The sequence below is a fragment of the Anolis carolinensis genome, chromosome 3 (genome assembly GCF_035594765.1).
Source record: "Anolis carolinensis isolate JA03-04 chromosome 3, rAnoCar3.1.pri, whole genome shotgun sequence".
Lineage (NCBI taxonomy): Eukaryota > Metazoa > Chordata > Lepidosauria > Squamata > Dactyloidae > Anolis > Anolis carolinensis.
In genome coordinates this window covers 167,027,680-167,050,681 of record NC_085843.1, presented here as the reverse complement: position 1 = coordinate 167,050,681, position 23,002 = coordinate 167,027,680, and the positions used below count along the sequence as shown (strand labels likewise).

The following is a 23,002-nucleotide window of genomic DNA, read 5'->3' as shown; positions in this document are numbered from 1 at the left end:
CTAGCTGTTTGTCTACTTTCATTTAAGCCTTCATTTAAAAGGAAGAAAGAAGGTATAAAAGACAGCACATACAGATGACAATGACATAATGAGAACTACGGTAAGTCACTTCACAGGCAATCACAACAGTTCATGCACTAGGATCAACAAGTTGAAAATTTTACAAACTAGGCTTGATCTCCACGAGGTGAGCCCCGAGAGCTCGAGAAACCTGACTCCCTCCATTCTCACCAGTCCTTCTCTTACTCCTCCTCCTCCTCTCACTGTCGGATTTTTCACTCTTTGATTTTAAAGATGCTGCCTCTGTTTTCATATCTCTAGCAGGCTTCGTTGTAATGGAAGGCTGGAAAACTTGAGTGGCTTCAGACAAGGATGTGTTTCTTGACGTACTGTCTTCTTCTTCATCGTCATCATCATCAGACACCTCTGTCTGCATCTTTTTATCTTCATCCGACAGGCGGTCCACCAGCTTTAAAGCCTCACCACTAATTCCCTTAAAGTATTCAATAGAATGTTTACATACCTCCCTAAGCTGACTTTGCTTTACTTTAACTGTTGCTGTCGCTGTGTTTGATATGGTGGTAGATCTTACCTTTAATGGTAATTTAGAAGGAAGTGGTTTGCCTTTGCTTCTCTCTAGCTGCTCTTGGTTTTGAGCTGCTGAGGTTTTTCTAACTATGGCTAAATTTTGCCTTTGTGTATTTTTTACAGGAATCTTTGACCTTACTTCTACATGTGGAGATGAGCTGTTTTGTTTTCTTTTCTCGACTTTACTATCTTGTCTGACTCTACTCACTTTGTGGGGTTGGCTACTTCTAAGTGAAATGGCTTCTTTTGTTGAGGTAGCCTTTATGGGAAGTTTTGATCTTACTCTATTACCTACAGCCTCTGATGGCTTCTGTTCTCCATGTATTTTTTGCTTACAGTGTTCATATGCTGTGCCTTTACCATTTCCTGAAGTGTTTTTCATTGGGTTAGCTTTCTGTGTGGGACACTTTGCCTCAAAATCTTCATTTAGTACTTTTTTACAAGTTACACTACTGGTAGGTATGGCGGATGGATCCAAATTGTTGTTGTTATTAAAATTATCTTTTTGGAAATCATGCTTTTCTGTTTCCCTAACACTCGGCTGGCTAACTATAGCTGTACTTGCAACCTCCTCTATGGTTTCACATTCTAACCCCTGAGCACCTGGTGTCACAGCCTCTAGCTTATCTGTCACTTCTCCAGAGGCATCTTTCTTCAGTGTCATGGTGGAAGCAGAAATTCCCATTTTAATAGGTGCACGCAATTTGGGATCAACTTTAGAAGCATTAACAGTGGCTGATGATTTCTCCGGTGAGTTACTACCCGATGTTGCTTCCAGACAATCTCCATTGGCCTGGATGATGAGCTTATGTTCAACTGCTGGTATTTCTACTTCTCTCTCTATGTTTTGTTCTACAGTTTTGTCCCCTGACTGTGGTTGTGTGATGGCAGTGACTTTATTTTTATCCCCTTCCCCCTTGTCCCCTGACTTCCCTTCAGAAGTATGCTCACCAATCTGAAAAAATTGGAGTCTTTCTTCAACAAAATCCCTCTTGCTCATGTCAATTGCGCCACTGCGAGTCATCTCAAACATCTTCCCTTCGTGAAATGGGAAGGGGTTGGGCTCACTAGTAGGTGTACTTTCATCAGTTGGCGTTCGGGCTGGTGTTGTGTCAGGGGTTGTTGCTTGAGATCTGTCTTCTACAGCAAGGCCAAAAGGCTTAGACTCATCCTCTTTGGATTTCGACTCAAAAACTTCATCGTCACCACGATTATTGGGCCAAGGGTCAAAATCTAGGCTTTTTGTGGCTACTGTCTTAAAAGGGGTTGCAAACTCTTCATCTACTTTGTAACTGAAATATGTGTCAGGAAACACAGTCCTGTCAGGATGCCTGCCTTCCAGAGTAAAAAACTGTGCACCCGACTTTTGTTCAGTCTTATTGGCACTTTTTTCAGATGCTGGACATTTTGATAATGGCTTGTTTTCTTCATTGCTGACTTTTTCCTCCTCCTCAATAACTTCCAGCTTGCTTTGGCTAAAGCACCGGTCAGTCTGTTTTAAAATGCCTTCTGTAGTCCATATATCCTTTTTGATTTCAACTGCTGGACCTGCAAGTTTGGAATCGCTTTCAGTCAGACCATCATCTTCATCTTGCAGATCATACCCATCAAGGGAATCTATTTCAGTTGCATCTGTGTCATGGGAGAATTCTGCAGTAGTCGCTATGGAACACTCGGTGATAGACTGGTCATTATTCCCATTTTGTGCAATATCATTCTGGGGAGAATCAAGGCCAAGATCAAATTCACTAGATTTCCCTGTCTCCTTCTTTTCAGATGATTTCTGCTTGGTGGCTTCTTTCTGGTCATGTTCCATGTCACTCAGTTTAAACATATATCTTTTAATTGGAATGGGTTGATAGAGGGATTCATCATCACTAGAGTCACTGAAATCTTCTCCTGGTGGGACTGGAGAAGGTGGCTGCACTCTTATGACTGGTTCAGCCAAATGAAATTTGTCAAGTTCATCCTGTAGGTTGACTTCTATCATCTCCATCTCACTCTCAGAGGAGTGGCGGTGCTTTTCTGATTCTGTTTGATCGGCATCTAATGGAGGAGGAGGTGGGAATTCAATGTAGGCAACCCTGTTTCCCTTGTGTCTTTTATTAGAATCCCTGTCTAGATTACTGGGCAAGACTTTGTCAATTTTGGGTGGCTCTACGGTGATTTGTTTTACAGAGGTTGACCTAGCCTCTGCCTCCTCCTCTGATTCTTCAGAAACCTCTGGGATAGGACTGGGTTTGCCTGGTATATAAGCTATAAGTGAATCTGGTGTTTTAGATGTAAACTCATAACTCACTTCTTCTGAGCTAGGTGTCTCAGGAGTTAGGGGGCTTTTCCCAGAGCTATCCATGAAGGACACCTGCTCTAACGTGTCATCTTCTGGACTACCTTGAGGAGAAGGAAGTTGCTTCTGCTGCCTAGTTGTGTAAAAGCCCCCCCTGGTCTCCTGCACTGTTTTACTTTCCTGGCTTACCATTTTTTTGATGCTTCCTTGTTGCACTTCCCTTTCATATTGCCTCCCTACTTGAACAAAACTAACATAAACGGGCAGGGTTTTTATGTCTTTTGTTCCCTCAGCTGTTGCCAAAGGGGCAGATCTCACCAAACTGTCACCATGAATGGGGTCAGAGTCCCGTGAGGGAGATTCCTTTCCTGGGCTCATTTCTAAAGAGTCAGGTGATTTGCTAGGGGACAGTTCGGTATCCTCCACAGGAGGGCTTAATTTGGAATAACCATGTTGTCTGCTGCTACTCAGACAAAAATCCGAATACTTAGTTTTATCATGTTCTGTATATTCAAAATGTCTCTCAGCTCTTTCCTTAGCCATACTGACATGGGACACTTTAGCTGATAGTTCATGTCCTGCCGTTTTGGGCTGTTCTTGAATGCCATCAGGAGCACCAGCTGATAACATTCTTTTTTCTTCAGAAATTCTGACTGGAATGTGAGATGTAGTCAATGATTCTTTTTTCTTTAAAGTTTTATCCATTGTTTCACTGGGGCATTCCCCTTCTCTGACAAAATATTCTCTATAAAGGACCTTTTTGGATGGAGATTTTACAGTCATTTCCTTCACCTCTTTTGAACAGGATCCATTTGTTGAAGTTTTATGCTCATGCTGTTTTACAGCAATAAGTTCATTGTCTTTGACTGTATCTGCTGTCTCAGGATGGTCAAGGTGATTTTCTTTCACTGCATCCTGAACCAGGACATGGGAAAGCTTTTCTTTCTGTGTTTTGTGATTAGACGTCCCAGGACTTTCCCATGTTCTGTAGATTTTCTTATCCCAATGCCCCATGGCTGGTGCAGTTTCAGAAGTTGTGCTGTATGCCAAACCTTTCACCTTCTGCTCTGCAAAAGTGTCTGGAACATTTTTACTTAGGATTTCGCTTCTGTGTTTGACTACATCTGAAGAAGCATCTTCTACAGCTTTGCCTTTACACTGGGTGCTTTCTTTTAATTTGCTAGCAGAAGGTTCTTTCTGTAATGTTAAAGTCCCATCTGTAAGGTCTCTCTCTTTTGCATGCTTTTCTCTGGCATAAAACTGATAGACTGGGAGTTTGCTGTCTTGCAATTTCTTCACTGGGATTTTAGACTGAGGATCTTGCTTCTTATCTTCTTGAAGCTGCTCCTTATTCTTTGAGCCTATGCTCTGTTCAAACTTCAGCCTAATAGAACTGAGTTTGGATTGCTTCAGTTGAAATCCAGTTGGCAAAGCTTCAGGTGTCCTACCTTTTTGAGCAATTCCTTTTTGTTCTGTTGACCGCTTAGACTCCTCAGTCTGTTGCATGAGAGCTCTTCTCTCAGGGCTGCTAGGCAAACTTGCTGCTCTTCTTTCATCAGTTTTTGGGAAGCCCTTTCCATCACGGCCATAGAGTCCTTCTCTAGTCCAATCATCCTTCGAACGGTGAAAGTCAGAAACTGTCCCCTTTTCAGGGCTGCTGGCAGTTGATCTGTGGCCCGACTGAGCTTCTTTCCCATGTCCTTTCTGTTGCTTTTTCTCAGGTGATTGCAGTTCAACATTCAATTTTTCTGTTTTGTCCCGGAAGAACTGTGATACTTCTGTCAGCTTTTCTTCTGCCTCCTTAACAGTCCTGTCCACCCTGTCTTCATACATCAACTTTTCTCTACCTCTATCTAACCTGTTCTCAGTAAAGTGCATCCACATTGCATGTTTTGGACTACTAACATCTCCGGTATAATGTAAAACTGTCACTTTATCATAATGGTCATCCTTAGATGTTTTGCCTACACCATTTTCTGATATATCTTTAGAGATTTTGGTGAGGATTTCTTTTGGGGGAATTGTGGCTATTTTTTCTCTGCATCGTTTATCAGGCCTCTGTGAGTCTGAGCTATGGGGTAGGATATGATCAGTAACTGACTCCTCAGTATCGGAGTGATACTGAGGAGTATCAGAGTGATACTGAGGAGTCACATCTAACTTTTCTGAGAGAAGCATTTTCTCAGCAAACCTGTAGGACTCCCCTCTTAGTTCTGATAACTCATCATCATGGTACTCTACTGAATGTTGACTCAATAGCTTCAGTGTTTTGTACGAGTCATCAGACATAAGTTGGGCAGAATTAGGGCGACTGTCTTCTTCCTGAGACACAGGAGTGTTTACTCTAGACTCCAGAAAAGAAGGCAGTGACTCTTCTCCTGTAAGTTCTTCTTCTTCTTGCTGACCTTGTTCATCTGAACAAGGAAAGGCCTCATGTTTTTCCAAATCACCACGAGGCAAGTCTTTTTGATAAACATACATTTCTTTCTCGGGACGCTTTTTTGTTTCTCTAATAATGACTTCAGTAGGTTCAGCCTCATTACCTTTTTCAATATGGACCTCTATTATACGCTCCAGTTTGGGTTTCATTTTGCTGTCCTTTTCTGTACGTTGCGGTGAAATTTCAGTAGACTTGCTAGCATCTGGTGTTACCGTAGACTTATGTTCAAACAGACCTGCCAACTCTTTGGAAGGATCACGTCCTGACTGAAAAGCTTTCATTATATCACGAACAGACATTGTTTCTTCAATTCTTTCTGAAGAACTCTCAGTGCATGGAGGCTTGTGATAAACCATTCTGGTTGTAGTAGTTATATGAGTTTCTTCTTTCACCCGGACACCTTTACCAAGAACACTCTTGTGCTCATCGTCATCACTGCTGGCTTTCATTTGAAATGCTTTCACTTTATCTTTGATAGATCCACCATTTGGCCGGACTTCCAGCTCCATAAAAGTGGGTGCTGTTCTGGGAGATGGCGGCTCTTCTGTTTGTGGTTCAGGAACCTCTTCTGGTGAAGGTTCGTAGCTACGAATAACATGAACCACTTCAGTTCTTGTCTCTGTAATGACAGGGGGGATTGGTACATCATGAAAAAGTGGTTTGGGCCCTGTACTTTCTGCACTTTGTGGGGCTGAAGGAGTTTTCTCACTTCTTGTTTCAAAGCCACTGTCAGATAAAGGACTTTTGTCTTGGTCATGTTGAGAAAAGTCATCTGGAGATTCCAAAATGGTATCAGTTCCAAAAAAGGAATCTGCGATTTTACACAACTCTTTCTCTGAAGTAGAAGGCCTCATAGAGGCTGGAGGCATTTTAAGTTTGTGTTCTTGCAATGCAATGGCTGGTTTCAAAACTCTTTTTTGTCTTTCTTCGCCTTCTCTTTTCCCTTCTTCAAATTTGTACTTTAAACTTGCCAGTGAACTGCTACCAATATCATTTGTTAAATAATCAATGACTTTAGTCAAGTTATAATCCTTTTCAGATACAGCCTTTGCTTTAATCTGCATCTTTTCAGGAATACATATAGGAGGACATGTCATGCCTTGCCTTCTTGCTTCATCAATCTCATCTGCACTGAACTCTACCCATTCATCCTCAGAGGAGTGTCCTTCATCACCTTTGGATAGCTTGGTTGATTCTTTGTCTAAATACACACCTTGTGTCAGTATCTCACTAACTTTCACTAGGCCCTCTTTTACTTTCTGAACAATTTCTAAAGGTTCTTCTTCACCTATTCTATCATCTTTTGTTAGTTCTGGCTGGAATGCCTTGTCCTCGATTACATCTGTCTGCAATACTGCTTTCATTCTTATTAGGTCCTCTTTCATGTCAGTCACATCTTTTAATATCTCCTGACTAGAAGATAAAGAAGATGGTGTGGACAACCTAAGAGCAGAGGGTGCTAAAAACAAGGATGATTTTATAGAAGATGAGGTTCGGGTAAAGTGAGGCTGTGTGCGTGTCTCTGTAGTCAATGTTTTAATAGGCGAGAGCAACGCAGCTGCCGATTTTGTAAGGGAAGATGATTCTGGGAGCTTCTTTAGTGCTGGTTCAGACAAAACATTGACTACAGAATATACTGGCACTGTGATTGTTGATGAGGTTACTGACGAGGTAGTTGCTGATATTGACCCAAGAGATGTATACAGTACACCTGCAGAAGGAGTTCTTATTGACTGAAAGGCTGATGGAGTTGAAGACACGTGTGACCTGAGTGGAGAAAATGGCATTGCAGAAGTGGCTGGAAGTATTTTCTCAACGGCATCAGTGGCTGCATTAACAGCACAACTTGCAGAACTGGCTGCTGAAGTAATCTTGTCTTGAAATGTGGCAGTGGCTTTGGATCCATTGATTAAACTGGCAGGGGACGGATATTTCAAAGGTGACATGGATCCGTTAACCATTGCTACCTCTGTATGCCCAATTGTGTGTTTCGCAGGGGATGTGAGAGATGAAGCCATTGTGACTTTAGATGGTGAAACGGCATCAACTGCCGACTTAGCAGGAGACACCACTGACTTTAAAGGTGAAGATAAAAGCGGTGATGCTGATGTGATGATTGATTTAAATGGCAAACTTGAAGAGTACATGTTAATGTTCGATTTGGGAGATGCTGGCGGCGTCATGGTAATGGATGATCTCTCCAAAAGAGACCCAGCTGTAGTCACGGGAGATGTCCGAGAGGGGAATGTGGAAGCAGATGCCAGCCCTTTCAAACTAGTGGCTTCTGTGACTGCAGGAGCTCTGATGAAAGAACGAGAAGAGACTTGGCTATTGTATGGAGATTTCGAAACCACAGTTTTTATTGGTGAGGAGATTGTCCGAAATGATCTAATTGGAGAAGCTACATCGCTAACAGATTTAACTGAAGATGTAGTGGAGGCTCCTAATGTGGATTTGATTGGTGAAGCAGAAGAACCCGACCATATTGATTTTAACGGGGATGCTGTTGGAGTGTTAGAGGACGAGCTTGATAGAGAAGTGAAGCCTGATTTGTTTTGCCCAGGCACAGTGATTGGTGCTGTTGTCCATGACTGATAGGGTCTTGCTGAAAAGAATGGCTTGTATGAATAGGTAGCAGGTAGGGATCTTGTTGCTCCTGCACTTCGTTCAACTGTTTCTTAAATTGTTAAACCAAAAAGTATAACGTAAAAATTAACAAAAACAGTTGAAAAACAGAGAGACCAGAGAAGAAAATTGGTCAGTAAATGCTGTAATATTACAAAAAAAGCAAATACAACTGTTTGTATGAATTATAATGACGTAGGTAAAATTAACAGCTAAACAGGAAGGGAAAATAGGAATGAGCCACATAATTATGGATGAACATAAAAACAACATGAAATGGGAAACAAAAAAGCACAAGGCAACCAAGTTTGCAAACAATGGGGAAAAAAACAGAAAACACTAAGGAGGAGTCCATAATGGTCCAAAGTAATAGCCACAACAAAAAAATCTTCTCTTACTTCCTATTGACTTTCTGATGTGCTAAATTTGAATTATGAAATATCTCATCTCGAGTTTGCCTGTTATCAGTATGCCTTTGCTTTGTGCAAATACCAAAATTGTCCTCTGGGAAATTTCTGTAATTATATCTTGAGCAGTTTCATTAATACAGTGTATAATTGTATAGCAGTCCAGTTAATACAAAACAGTATAAACTTGTGCAAATGACATTGAGTAGCTAAAGTCTGCTTTGAAAACCACTCCGAACTATTTCATGCAGAACCCAAAATACCTTTAAAGTGACAGGCAATTGATGTGCAAATTGTGAAGCAACGGGAATAAAGTCAAATCTCTCTCTCTCCCATGCACATTTCGTATATGCTTCACGCTCACAAAGCCAATAAGAGCAAGAACTTTTCTAACTGAAGAATGAAAAGAAACACTTCGAATTTTGCATTTGTTGGGGTTTTTTTTCATGCGGTATCCCTTTTACTTGGTCAAACTTAAAAGAAAAAAGCTTCACATGAAATGGCTTTAATAAGCATTTGTCATACACAAAAAATGGGGAGAACAGTTGATGAAAAAACGTGAGCAGGCAAAGCAACCAAAAATTCACTCATGCAGTTTATCATGTCAAAACAAGCACATGGAATAGAACACTATGTACAGTGCATTTATGCAAAATACATAAAAGTTCGATTTTTCCACATGAGGCATTTTAAAAGAAGAGCACACTTTTTCTACTGGAAGAAATTTCTGGGTACCTTTTAAGGACAGTTTTCATAGCAATTCAAAGACAGGCGAGTGGGTCGTGAAGAGTACAAGCTTGGATCTTTTAAAAGAAGTGTAATTACTTAACACTTGTGTTTATAACCATGAATGTTGACTGTTATTCATTACTATGTACTTTATTTTTGTTCTTTTTTACATCAGGGATATTCCAACTCTTTTGCCACTTGAGGTGACAGTCAAACATATTGCCACCTCCACTACACTACCTATGGAAATTTTCCCCCATTGAGGAGTTGGAGGAGAATTGTCATTTGCTTGCACCCTTGCTTGCTTACTAACCAGCTGGTCACTCCAATCCACAAAGGAGGAACAATGATGACCACAGCAATGGTAGCTGTAGAACTCATAGCTGCGAGAGTGGAGACAGCAACAACCAAAGTGTATACATGATCACGGAAAAGATCCGACAGCCCGTTTTTTTGTGGGAGGGGCAAAAATGCCCAGGAAAACTGATTTCTGAAGATCCAGAGCCAAGCATTCATAAAAGCTCTGACTCATAGACTACTACTATGACTACTTCCATGAGCACATCAATGATCATTGCTTCTGTTCTTGGTGTCACAGCCTGAAGCTCTCGCAGCTGTCACCATCTCGCTCTTTTCTGAATGGGAGGAGGTTGACTCTTGGGTGCGAGAACAGGGTGGGATGGGGAAAGGCAGTATTGCCACAGTCAAGAAAAGTACTTGGAGAGCTGTGTTGCTCTATGATTTAATTGAGAAAGGGTTTGCCACATGGAAGTAGAAAAAGTTAGCAATTTGCCACCATGAGCACACTACCAATGGTATCAATGAGTCCAATGATAGGATTGGCCCTATTTTAGATACAGGTTGAATATCCATTAACTGAAATGGTACATAATGGGATATCTTGAGAAGTGGAACCCAATTTTAAACACAAAACTCATTGATGTTTCTTATACACATAGCTACAAGGTAATTGTATAGATCAGGCTTTGTAAACTTTTCCTCTCAGGAACCCATTTGGCTTGAGAAATTTTTTACATGCCTCCTGGTATAAAATAAGTATAAAAATAAAACATTAACTTACAACAAAGCAAGGCTTGCGAAGCAGGCTGATTTTATTTCTTATGAAGTACAGCAGAGGCATCTTCAGCAGAATCTACTGTACATTGCACAGCGATACATGTAAATGTCTAAAACAGCCATTAGGTGAAGTTCAGAAAAAAATTTCAGGACCCAACATTAAGCTAATGGAACCCCATTTGGGGTTTGGAGCCACAGTTTAGGAAGCAGGGGTATAGATAATATTTTAATAATTTTATACATGAAATTTCATTATCAACATTGTTATTAAATGGATTTGGGAATATTTTGAAATTCCAAATAAGGAATATTCAACCTGTATAAAGTTAAGTTCTTCTTATTTGCCTATATAAAATGGTTTTACTGTCTGAAGTTCTTGGTATCACCACTGTTGGTTTCAAAGTGTTTTCAATCAATTTATTCAGACAGCATATCAGCAATTCCCCTGTTTTTAATGATAACAATTTTGTAATCTGCCTAGGGAATATTTTAGTAGATAGATAAGATATAAAATAGCAAAAAATTCAAGCCACTGACTAGAACAGTCAGCTCTAGATGGCAATGGGTATGCCATCCCCAATATCTTTTGATACAACAATGACAAATTCATACATTATCACTGATGGCCAACCCAACTGTGAAATAGCAGGTAGATGACTCTTCTTGATCTAGAAGCCAGCTTCGCTGTATTAGAACATCCTCCAATAAAGTGGAAAAACTAGCCTTGTGGACAAAGAACATAAAGTAAATTGAATACATTAAGTGTGAAAAGAATTTTGTCAGTGTGTCAATGGGAGCTATTGAAGTGAAAGTTGCCAATCATTTGGCAATATGAACTCCAATGGAATGAGAGCATTAGTTACATGTGCAGTTCTGTTCTGTCCATACATGTCATTCTTTGATCTGTGAGTATATTACCCGTATTTCATTGCATAACAGTCACACCAGTATTTTGGGGGGTGAACAACATGGTATTTTTGTTTTGCTCGCAGAATAGTTGCACCCCATTTGAAGCGGATTTTCCATTCCTTCCTTCTTTGGACTGCTTTAGAGAAAGGAAGAAGGAGGGAAGATCCCAGTTTCAGAAACCTCCATTTCAGGTTTTTTAAACTGTCTTGCCTCAGAGGAAGGAACCTCCATTTTATAGTTTTTAAACTGCCTTGCCTTCGGAGAAAGAAAGAAGGCAAAATCAGCCACAAATAGCTCTGCAGTTTAAAAAAAACAAACAAACAAGAATAGACCTGTTTGTTTGAGACAGGATGGTAATAATAATAATAATAATAATAATAATAATAATAATAATAATAATAACAACAACAACAACAACTTTATTTCTTACCCGCCTCTCCTTGTGGCTCAAGGCGGGTTACAACATAGCTAAAAATATACAATCATAAACATTATATAAAATACACACATTAAAATATATTTCTATTAAACCCATATATGAAATACATTGAACAAACATTAAAATATAGTGAACACAAGATATGGGATTAAAATTCACTGGGAAGGTCTGCTGGAAACCTTCCAGCAGAATGGGAAGGTCTGGGGAAGAGATAGATCTTGAGATATATTTTCATTTCTAACAGCTCATTTAGCTGCCGGATCTCTTCCACAGTCCTTCCTCCTTCTCTTCCAGAGGTAAGGCATTTTATTTGTAAAAAACATATTTACAGAAACTGGAAAATATCGTGTTAATAATCACAGCCCACCCCCTTGCAACCATTATGCAATGAAATACGGTATTCCTTTGTGACATGTTGAGTTTTAACCACCTTGCCTCCATAAAATGTAGGAGGAAAACCCATCTTCTTTTGCTATGTAAACGTAGATCCTATATTATTGATTTTTTTTAGGGTCCACAGACCCTTCAAGAGCAGACATGGGGCTAATTAGCCTGAATGTCCTGAGTTGTCTGTGCTCTTGGATAATCTGATTGACTACTTTTTATTAGATCAAGCCTTTCCGAACAATACCAAAACCAACATTTATAGAAAAAATGTCTCTTTTTGTGAGAGATCAGTTTGCAAAATTAGTACATTTGTTAAGAAACTCACTCATTCCAGGCTCAGTCAGATAGCTGTAGCGCTTACGTAAAGCAAGGGACACAAAGTTCTGGCGCCGGTCCGTTTTTTCCGTCTGCAAAAAAACAAATGTCCATTTGGTTTCTTTAGAAGACAGTTATCATCTTTAGCATATCTTTTAGAAGACCGTTATCATCTTTAGCATATTCCTTTTTTCTTTTTTATTCAATTCTTGATATCTCATTTCTGCAAATATGTCAGGATACGCAAATGCCTGTCCAAAATGAGGAAGGAAAACTGTCTTAACTGCTCTTAGACCTTTTAAAGAGCTATCTGTACATATGTGCTATCAATTCCAATGCAGAACTGAAGGGGATAAAGCAGTGGTTCTCAATGCGGGATCCCCAGATATTTTTGTCCTACAACTCCCAGAAATCTCAGCCAGTTTAATACAGTTAGGATTTCTGGGAGTTGAAGGCCAAAAACATCTGGGGACCCCAGGTTGAGAACCACTGGGATAAAGGATTTCCTTGTTTTTTTCCCCACTATTATGCTTGGGTTGACCAGTGTGAGGCACAATGAGAGTCCTAAACCTAAGCAATGTTCTTATTGACTGAAAGTGGATTTAAACTTACTTTTCCCATGCCCAAGCCAAGTCACAAAGGTATGTTTCTATTACCCCTTCTACACTGCCATATAATTCAGTTCAAATCAGATAATCTGGATTTTATATGGCAGTGTAGAAGGAGCTTATGTCTCCATATGCTGTAGCAATTCCAATTTTCTGCAAACAGGTTTTACATTACAGCCTAATCTATCTTTATTTTCAGTTTTAAAAGTTATCCTACTTTCCTTCACTAGTTCACTCTCTTCTCAAAAACCCGGTGCCATATATGAGGCTATGCTTACTCCCATGCATTTATGGTTTATGATTTAAAATGAATGCTTTAATATAAAACATCAGTTTCCTTCCCAAATACATTTCTTTTAGAGGAAATGGCCATATGAGCAGGTATTTTGATGTGTTGTAGGGATCAATATGAGATAGGTTGGTTCTGGATGTTTTGAAAGCATTTTTGAAAGTTTTTGAAGAGAGTTCTGGGAGATGTAATGAGCAAGTTCTGTCTTGGACCGACCTTATTTTCCCGAAAATAAGGCTGAAGTGGGAACATAAGCCGTAGCGTGATTTTCAGGATGCTCATAATATAAGCCCTACTCCCCAAAAGCTCCAGCCAGACAGACACATTGAGTATGTCCATTGCAATACATAATAGACTAACTGAATTATACAATAATATAAATATATTATTTAATATAAATAAGTAAATAATATTGACACTAGTACTGAAAGTAGATTAAAATATAAATTATAATTTAAGTATTTGTAAATAACCAAGTGGGTGCCTTTGGAGAAGAGATTTTAGTATATGAGTACATGAACAAATGTAGATGGTTGTACCTAAAAAATACATCCCCTGAAAATAAGACTTGGTCTTATTTTGGGGAACTAAAGTCGTATCTATCCTGACCAACAATAAAAATGCTATTTGATTTTGTAACAGCAGAGAGATTCTGTGTTTGATGTAAAAACAGATCTCCCTATTATTCTATATGTAGTGAGGGAGGTGAAGAGAGTTTGAATGAAGTATTTATGAAAGGAAGCGTGAGCTCGAAATCTGTCAATACTATAAGGTAAAGGTAAAGGTTTCCCCTGATAATACTATAGTCAATACTATAATCCCAGGGAAAATTATGCAGGGAAAGTGCTATTTAGATTATGAAGCAGATATGTATACAACATGACCCCCAAATCTGCAGGACTTGTAACTCCAGTTTTATTTATCCATGTCCTCTCTATGCATTTTCTATGTTCTCCAGCATGACACTTGAACCAGAGGTCCTTCATTTCAGTATGGTTCACTATTATCCATATCTTGTGCTTTACCAGCATGCATCTTTAACATTAATACTGGTAAAGTGTAAGACAATAAAAAATGGACCCAGTAGTTTGGTGAGCATGGAGGACTTGATCGGGAATTATATCATTCATTCATTTCTTTATGCTATGCCTTATTTGAACTATGTATTATGATTTTGCCCATCTCTACTATATTGCATTTATATCCTGGCTTTCTCATTGTAAAGGACCACTACTGTAATCATTTCTGGCTACACAAGCACCCACACAAAATGCTACAGGTACACATAACAACAATATAGCTATAACTTAGGGCAATAAATAATTTCCCCAAATTAATACATAAACCACAATGTACACCTACTTTAAAATAATACATAAAGGACAAAAAAACACAATAAAATGTATTCTTTTTCTTTTAAATGTGCACAAATGCAGGGAGGTGAATTAGAAACTGCAATACAATTGCTAACTGATAACCCGTCAGTTTTCCCCCCATAAAATTGCTTAGTAAATCACAGAATGTATTTTTATGAAACATATTATCTTGGAAATCAATAAAAATCAGAATTAAAGACTAATTCTAATCATAATTTGTTTTATATATATATTTAGAGAAGTTAGGCATTAGATGATTGGTACCTTACTGAACCAATGTAATACCATTTCAAGAGAATATGGTTTTTTCATGGTGCCTTCTATTAAAGAGGGTTTAAAGAAAGATTTGTATTCTACTTTAGGTGTGTGAAACAGTCCTTTTAAAAGCAGAAAACAACTTCTGCATGTTGAAGGGCACACCGTTAGATCCTAAATGGTAATTTGCAATACGTAGTAACCCAAATTTATTAGGCATTGTTGTCTGGTTTAATTAGCTCAATGAAATAAAATGGTTACTCTATACACTTATGTGTAAGCTGAGGGTTGGTTTTGTGGCCAAAGTTATGGATATTGATATCACCAATGGTAAGTTGAGGGTCATTACACAGAGAGAACCAGTGCCAGCTCAGAGTTAGCAAAATATTCAAAATAGTCAGAAGTGATACAATGACAGAGAAAGTGGAAAGGATCGGTGCTTCTTTAGGTTCTCCCAAGATGGACTAGAGTGCCGTCCACACAGTTTCTTTTTTGAGAAGCATTAAAGTACAGGGCTCACATTGACCCATAAATAAGTCAATCCAGATATTTTTGGTTGATATTTTTTGAATAAAATTTGAAAACTTATATTGAGTGTCTAGGGTAGATCACTTGTATAGCCAGTAGGGGCGTGCAAAACAACACATAATTCTGTTTTCGTTCTGTCCCCCCTCCAAATCTCCTGGAATCTTCCAAAAACAGAATGGGGAGCAACCAAAATTTGAAATGAAAACAAAACGAAAACAGAATGGATTCGCTCACTCCTATACTAGCCAGTGGTGCGTTCCTCTCTAGGTGTTCAAACTACTTATGCTAAGATCAGTAGTAGACTCAATTCTTAGACTTTAAAAAAAAATACAAGGGTTTCCCTTTTTAGAATTGGCCAGGCACGCAACTGCATGCCTTATAATGGAGATTTCAAGGGAGGAAAGAACAAATGGACCTCTCTCTCAAGTGTGCTGCTTTACAAGTGCATGCATAGAAAAGTGAGCACTATACACTTGGTTTTCTAAGCACAACCTTAAATTTTATCTCATGTCTCCATTTTTAAAGGATATTAAAGCCAAGGCAAATCAACAACTCGGAAGTTGACTAATTGTATTTATGTGCTCCTTTATATTTTTTTAATGAACACAAATTCTGATTCAAATAAAAATGAAATAAAAGACAGTTTATATTACCTCGTCATCTTGATCTGACTCTGTTTCCTTTTGGTCCCAAGAGGCATTGCAGAGACAAGGAATGTTATAATGGACAGCAGGGAAAAGAGTATCAGGATATGTAAGGGAGCACAAAAATGCAAGGTAATTTGTAAAAGTCAAAGCAAATCCGAAATGTCAACAAAAAGTAAATTTACAAACAAAACTGTACATTGACTGCAAATAAACACATGACATTGTTATAAGCATAAGTCTATGAGCTCTAAGCAGAAGCATGAACTATGAACAGACGACCCAACCATAAAAAATGAAGTAAACACCATAGTACAAGAAAATTCAAAACACTCTCAGCATACATGAAAACAGTAACACATAAAGCAGGCTTAATCTCGTTGCAAGGCATTCATTCCCATTGCTAATGCTTCATGATAATCGGCAAAAAAACAACAACAGTTAATCGAAAGATACTGAATGTGTTTAAGCAAGTATACCTTTTTATGTGCTGGCAGAGTGATGTTCAAGTTACAAACAGCTGTCTGTGGCAGACCCTTTGTAGTCTTTGGTTCTTTCAGAAATGATAAACGACCACAAGGTTCCTGGCTGGTGTCTCTAATCTATAAATTAATAAAATGTCTGTATATTAGTTTTGAAATGTTTAGCTATTTCAGATCCTATTCATTGAATCAAGCTGCTGCCTCTGATTTCAAAACAAAAACCGATCGATTGTCACATGCAGTAGAATCTCAGTTAACCAACTAGTTTATGGCACTGCTAACCTGCATCTCCAAACTTCTGAGTAGACATATATATGAAGAGGATTAAAATCCTGACAAAATCACACAAACAAGCAATACTACTGGTTAAACTCAAAAGCCCAGCAGGTTGGTCTTTGGAAGTTTGTTTTAAAAGAAGCTGGTAAAACAAGGTTTTCTCAAGATCAGCAAGAAAATGGGTTGATGTCCATCTTTTGGAAGTTCATTCCAGACCAATGGACCCCTTTTCTGCCTCCAAACTAGCTGCCCAAGAGGATTTCAGGGGCATTCAACTACTATTACTAATAGAAAGGCTGAAATGTACTGGCAAGTAGCACACAAAAAAGTTAAAACCACATTATTAGTGATTGTAAACCTGTGACTATTCCAATGGTTACATTTTACCTTGATAGAAAATGGCAGTCTGTTTTCTTTGAAAGCATAAAAATTAAATACTAGCTGCTGTCCTCCTTTTGTCAAAGGGGCCAGATTCCCATAGCAGTCCACATAGATAGGCTTTCCTTCCAAAACCTGTTGAGTCAAAAAGGCATTGGTTAGAGCAATACCAGCGTTCACAGTATTGCAACCACAGGGAATACAATTAGCTAGATATAAAAAAGAATTAAAAGATGAAAACTCTTTTAAAACTATATGTACAATAGAGTAGGGCCCGAATCCTGTTTCATCTGTTTCTTTCATGGTTTTGTACCGTTTCGTCCATTCAGATTGCACAGAATGGTACAACTCCATGGGAACAAAAGAAACAGTGAAACGAAAGGCAGGGGGGAATGGTAGCTGTGTGTCGGGTGATTTTCGGTCCTTGGCTGTAGGTCCTGGCTCACAGGGCCTTCAGCCAAGCACCAGGCGCTTGATGCTTGTAGGCCCTGCCTACCGGACCTACGAGCATCAAGAGCTTGGCACTCAACAGTACATCCGGCTCACAGGGCCTGCCACCTTGCCACGTAAGGCCTGAATTTTTTTTTTGTTTTTCTCGTACCTTGGACGGAAAAGACCATCCATATAGGTGCCTGCTTCTGTAAGCAACGGATGGAAACGGTAATAGGGCCATACAAGCCAGTAGCCAGGATTTTGTTTTGGGAGGAGCTGGGATTTTGGTTTGGTGGGGGGGCTGAGTGTGAGCGGGAAAGAGTCTACCATAGCAAACCTTTTGTATTGTTGTCACAATACCCCCATGCATATGGGATATATTGAGCATGGTGATCAGATCATAATATGAATAAACATAACACTTTAGATAATAAATGTAAGGCTTTCTCGCGGACCACCCTGAGAATTTGGGGGGGGGGGCTAAAGCCCCTCAAGCCCCCCCCTCCCCCCCCCTCCCCCCCCCCCCCCGGCTACATGCCTGTGGCCATACAAATGTAACAAACAGAAACAGTAAGTAATTCCATACAAACGCACAAGCCTAATGTACAATGGATTTGATTTGGTTCCAGGATTAACCGCCAACCCCACAGATGTTTAAATCTCATTTTAGACAATGGCATAGTAAAATGGTGTCCCTTCTATAAAATACTAAAATCAAGGTTTAATTTTTAAATGTTTTCAAGTCATGGATTGTTGAATCCATTGATACGAATTCCATAGATACGAAAAGCTGACTATATTAGCATTTTGGAATAAAGCTATATAATCCCCTAGCTGACCAAAGTGCTTAAAACAAGTGAAATGAATGAATTAACAACAAAATTCTGATTGAGAACAGCAACGACTTAAGAAAAATGAACACGATTCACTAGAATACAATCTATAACTTGGTTAACTCAAATGTGTATGAAATTTTGTGTTCTTGTTCCTATTTCATAATTTTTTAAAAAAACATCCAAAGACTGTAAAAAAGGTTGTAATGAAGTGCCATGACTGTCCAATTACGACATACCTCAATATCTTTGCTTCTTGCAACTTCTTCAAAATTCTCCTGCTGCTCCAAAGTTTTGTCAACTTTATCATCCGTCATGCAGAAGCAACGCAAATTGGATTCCACAGCATCGTTCATTTTGGCAAAAATTACAAACTTGGCCATGTAAGGAACACATATTAATTCCCTATAAAGCTGTGTGGCCAGCCCAACAGTTTCGCCAATCTGATGGCAATCTGCTAGCCAAAACCTGGATAAATAGAAAAATGCAGAAGTGCTTGTTATTAGGTGAAAGAAATCAAATTCATGCAGTGGTAAGTTAAAGGCTGAATAGACGTTTGGTTTTCATAACAAATGGGTGCGTATTCCTGTTTTATCTTACATCCCCTGAAAATATCTACTAGTGTTATCAGTGTATGATCCTTGGATTTAAAATCCATTTTCAAATTCCGTCCCCAGTAATGTTGGAGTGATCAGGAAAAACAGTTTTACAAATATGTTGAAGGTCAAACCAATTATCTATAACAAAAAGAAACATTGACTTCTCAGTGTTTAGAAAATGTGCCCTGGTTTTAGTATGATCATGATGGCATTTTTGAAAATTTTAGCTCCTTTAAAGTTAGAAATGACGTCCAAAGTAGGGTGAACACAGCAATTTATTTTGACACTGTCTGGCATGAATTCTTAAGAATGTTTAAGCTTTATCTAACTTTCTGTTTGGTAGCTGACTTTGAGCATGCCTGCCAGATTCTATTGTGTAATCTAAATAAAGTATAAAAGGTATACATTCTGATTGATGGACATGCCTTATCACACAGTAATTGATCAGACTGCTCCAAGTCATATGAAATTGTCAGGCTACTGGTCCATCCAGTGCAATATTATTTCTAGTGACTGTCAACAACAGCTCTCCGGGTTTTAAGAAAGTGCCCTTTCCTTCACTTGATGACATGGTCCTTTTTAAGTGCGTGGTCAGGGGCTGCCTTCTGTATCCAAAGAATGTATATGCAAAGAATTTACTGATACAGTGCTCTATCATTATGAAAAAACACATTGATTATTCATAATCTCTGGCTAGCAGAACATACATCATCAATAAATGGATTGCTTCCATTTGTGTTGAATCATGACTGCTCTGTGACTCATAGCTTGTTCTAATTTAATTTTGAGAATTTCTAAATCAATTCCTAAATTAGTACATATAAATCAGATGCAGACTGATGACCTTTCTTTTCATTTAGTATCCGGTCCTTGTATTTACTGCGTGCTTTCAAGTCATCCTATCACAGGCTTTTTCTTGGAAGAGATTTTTTAGAGGGGGGTTCCCCTTGCCTTCCTCTGAGGCTGAGAGAGTGAAACTTGCTCAAAGTCATCAAGCAGGTTTCCATATCTGAGTGAGGTTTTGAACCCTGATCTTCCAATGTCCTAGTCCAACACTCAGACCACTACACCACACTGTATACTACACAGAAAGGCATCTTTATGGGATCATGTTAATATGTAAGAAAACTTGTGTACATTGGTATCCTCAGAAGTGGACAACTTGACCCTCCAGCTATTACTGGTCTACAGCTCTCATCAGCTATAGCCGGAATAGCCAATGGTAAAAGCTCATGGAGTAACCTGAACTATAGGAATTACAGAAAAATTTCTTCTTACTACAAATAGAAAAACAGGGAACTAGTTTGACGCAATTAAGTAAAAAGATGTCGCAATTGATCATAGCCAGTGGTTTGTACAAAGGTTGTTGCGTGTTTTCTGGGCTCTATGGCCATGTTCCAGAAGTATTCTCTCCTGATGTTTCACCCACATCTGTGGCAGGCATCCTCAGAGGTTGTGAGGTATATCATCAGGAGAGAATACTTCTGGAACATGGCCATACATGGCCGGAAAACACACAACAACCCTGTGATTCCAGACATGAAAGCCTTTGACAACGGTTTGTACAAAGTCTGGAAATCAAGAAGTGTGGTGGACTACAACTGCATCATAGTCCTACTCTTCAAACAACACCAAGTAATGTGGATTATTAGCATCTGAGGAGACTTCAGATGCAGATTTTTTTAAAGCACATCTACTTCTGAATCTATATAAACTATCATACTTTTCTTCATATTCAAATGGCCCTAATGTTGAACAAGATATATTCATGCATGTCACTGAAATCACTTGAAGTGTTGTCATATATGTGCAAAGCGTCATGAAAGAACATTTGCTTTACTTTGCTTTTATTATACCTGGCTGAAACGTTGGTTGTGAAAGAGACACAATCATTCACAAAGGTCAGCAGCGTGGTTCCTGTAATGTCTTCCCACTGAGCTGGTGAAGTACCTCCTAGGAAGTGAAAGATGTACAAGTCAGATATGTTTCAAATAACTTTGCCCTGGTTTGAAATTTGCTGAAGGGATCTTTTGCTATCTCTAGACTTTATTTTGTATAGAGCTTAGTGGATCATTGGGAGCCCCGGTGGCGAAGTGTGTTAAAGCACTGAGCTGCTGAACTTGCGGACCAAAAGGTCCCAGGTTCAAATCCCGGGAGCAGAATGAGCACCCGCTGTTAACCCCAGCTCCTGCCAACCTAGCAGTTCGAAAACATGCAAATGTGAGTAGATCAATAGGTACTGCTCCGGCGGGAAGGTAATGGCGTTCCATGCAGTCATGTCGGCCACATGACCTTGGAGGTGTCTACGGACAACGCCAGCTCTTTGGCTTAGAAATGGAGATGAGCACCAACCCCCAGAGTTGGACACAACTAGACTTAATGTCAAGGGGAAAACCTTTACCTTTTAGTGGATCATGTTGCTGTGGCAGTGATTTAGAGATATCTGGTGAGTAAATATGGATGCAATTTGTTAATTCTTAATTCAAGGTCAGACAGTCCCCTTGGCCTAATGTCAAAGGCACTAAATGCTTAAGGTTTGAATAGAAAGAGCATGCCTGGTGTAACGTAAAACTTTATTTTAATGGGGATTTTTATCTATGTTATTTATTGTGGTTTAAATGGTGAAGGTGGACAGGAGTCGGCTACTTCTGATTGGCTGCGAGTCGCCATGGTAACGTAACTGCTTCTGTAGAAATATAACAGTTTGGTGAGGCCAGTAAGAAGGGGGCGGAGCTAGCTGGAAGAAAAAAGGAGGGAATGTTTTAAAAAGTGTTCAGTTATTGGAGTTCTCTGGCCGGTGAGCTAGGAAGAAGACGTCTGTAGTTCAATTGTGTGTAGGTTCTAGCGAGGGGAGATAGAAGAAAGATTTCTGTGTGTTCAGTTCAGTTTCCAGCCTCCGATGGCCCAGGGGATAAAAGCCTCGTGACTTGAAGGTTGGGTTGCTGACCTGAAAACTGCCAGGTTCGAATCCCACCCGGGGAGAGTGCGGATGAGCTCCCTCTATCAGCTCCAGCTCCATGCGGAGACATGAGAGAAGCCTCCCACAAGGATGGAAAAAACATCAAAACATCCGGCAGTCCCCTGGGCAACGTCCTTGCAGACGGCCAATTCTCTCACTCCAGAAGCAAGAAGCCGAAGTGAAGTATCTTGCATTTGTCCCTGTTGAACTTCATTTTGTTAGTTTCGGCCCATCTCTCTAGTCTGTTAAGATCGTTTCAGTCAAATTGTTGATGTTAAAGAATGAAAGATATTAACTATTTTATATAAGTGGAACTGAAGAAAGAAACCATTGTAACAAGTTACGCTTATTGTGCTAAAAAAACTATAAATAAACATTTCTTTGTTTTTTTTAAATAAAGACAGTGTCATTGAGTGGTGAATTGCTCTACATAGAGACAGCGAAGATTTGTCTCACATTCTTCCCCTCAGTGTCACATCACTTCATTCACACGCACGCACACGCTCAAGTGTTTATAGCTGGCAGTGGCTGGGATCCCGAAATAAGGATTGCCCCCTGTCTTAGTGGGAATTGAGGTCGCATGTTTAATGGTGGCAAAGGTGTGGGATATTAAGAAAAAGATTCCCTCAGCCTAAATGTGAAGAGCTTTGGGCTGTGTGGGTGTTACACCTGGTCTTGTGCAGAAGACATGAGGTGCTCCTATGTTCAATCATATAGTGCCACTGGGAAGCAAAGTTGAAGAGAAAGAGAGAAGCTAGGGGCGCAATCCATTACTGGCTTAGGTGCCACCTACTATCAGCATCTAACCCCCCAAGAGATTTCCAGTGAGAGAAAAGGGGGTGGTATCCCACCCATGGTCTAACCTGTAATACTACACAGTAGTCGAAGGCTGGGTGTTGTGTCGCCTTTGTATCCATTGGTTATCCCTTCCCCTGATGGGGGTGGCACTGGAATAGTCATGGTGATTGGTTTATGAAACTTTCTTCTTCTGGGTTCCACAGTCACAATAGGACTGAAAGTTGCCTTGTTGCCAAGGATTTTCTTGACGGCTTCATCTGGAACTGGTTGAGCCTATTATTAACATAAAAAAGAGAGTCTAAACTTAACATATTAATATCCCATACATTTGCTTTGTTTTAA

At 39.5% G+C, this 23,002-nt stretch overlaps 1 protein-coding gene across 46 annotated transcripts in view; it reads right to left on the bottom strand.

Annotated features, from left to right (window-relative positions):
* Positions 1-23,002, bottom strand: part of ank3 (ankyrin 3) — a 586,147-nt gene that overhangs the window by 25,787 nt on the left and 537,358 nt on the right. For 21 of the 46 annotated variants that reach the window (XM_062977313.1, XM_062977317.1, XM_062977311.1 and 18 more), the window contains 8 exons: positions 22,726-22,933; positions 20,760-20,856; positions 18,544-18,772; positions 17,049-17,174; positions 16,383-16,505; positions 15,913-15,939; positions 12,214-12,295; positions 1,540-7,992 (listed from right to left, as the gene is read on the bottom strand). In XM_062977313.1, the coding sequence (XP_062833383.1) occupies positions 1,540-7,992; positions 12,214-12,295; positions 15,913-15,939; positions 16,383-16,505; positions 17,049-17,174; positions 18,544-18,772; positions 20,760-20,856; positions 22,726-22,933 (7,345 nt within the window). Of the gene's footprint in view, positions 1-231; positions 7,993-12,213; positions 12,296-15,912; positions 15,940-16,382; positions 16,506-17,048; positions 17,175-18,543; positions 18,773-20,759; positions 20,857-22,725; positions 22,934-23,002 lie in introns of all 46 variants that reach the window. The other 25 variants (XM_062977340.1, XM_062977343.1, XM_062977344.1 and 22 more) reach the window with 9 other exon arrangements.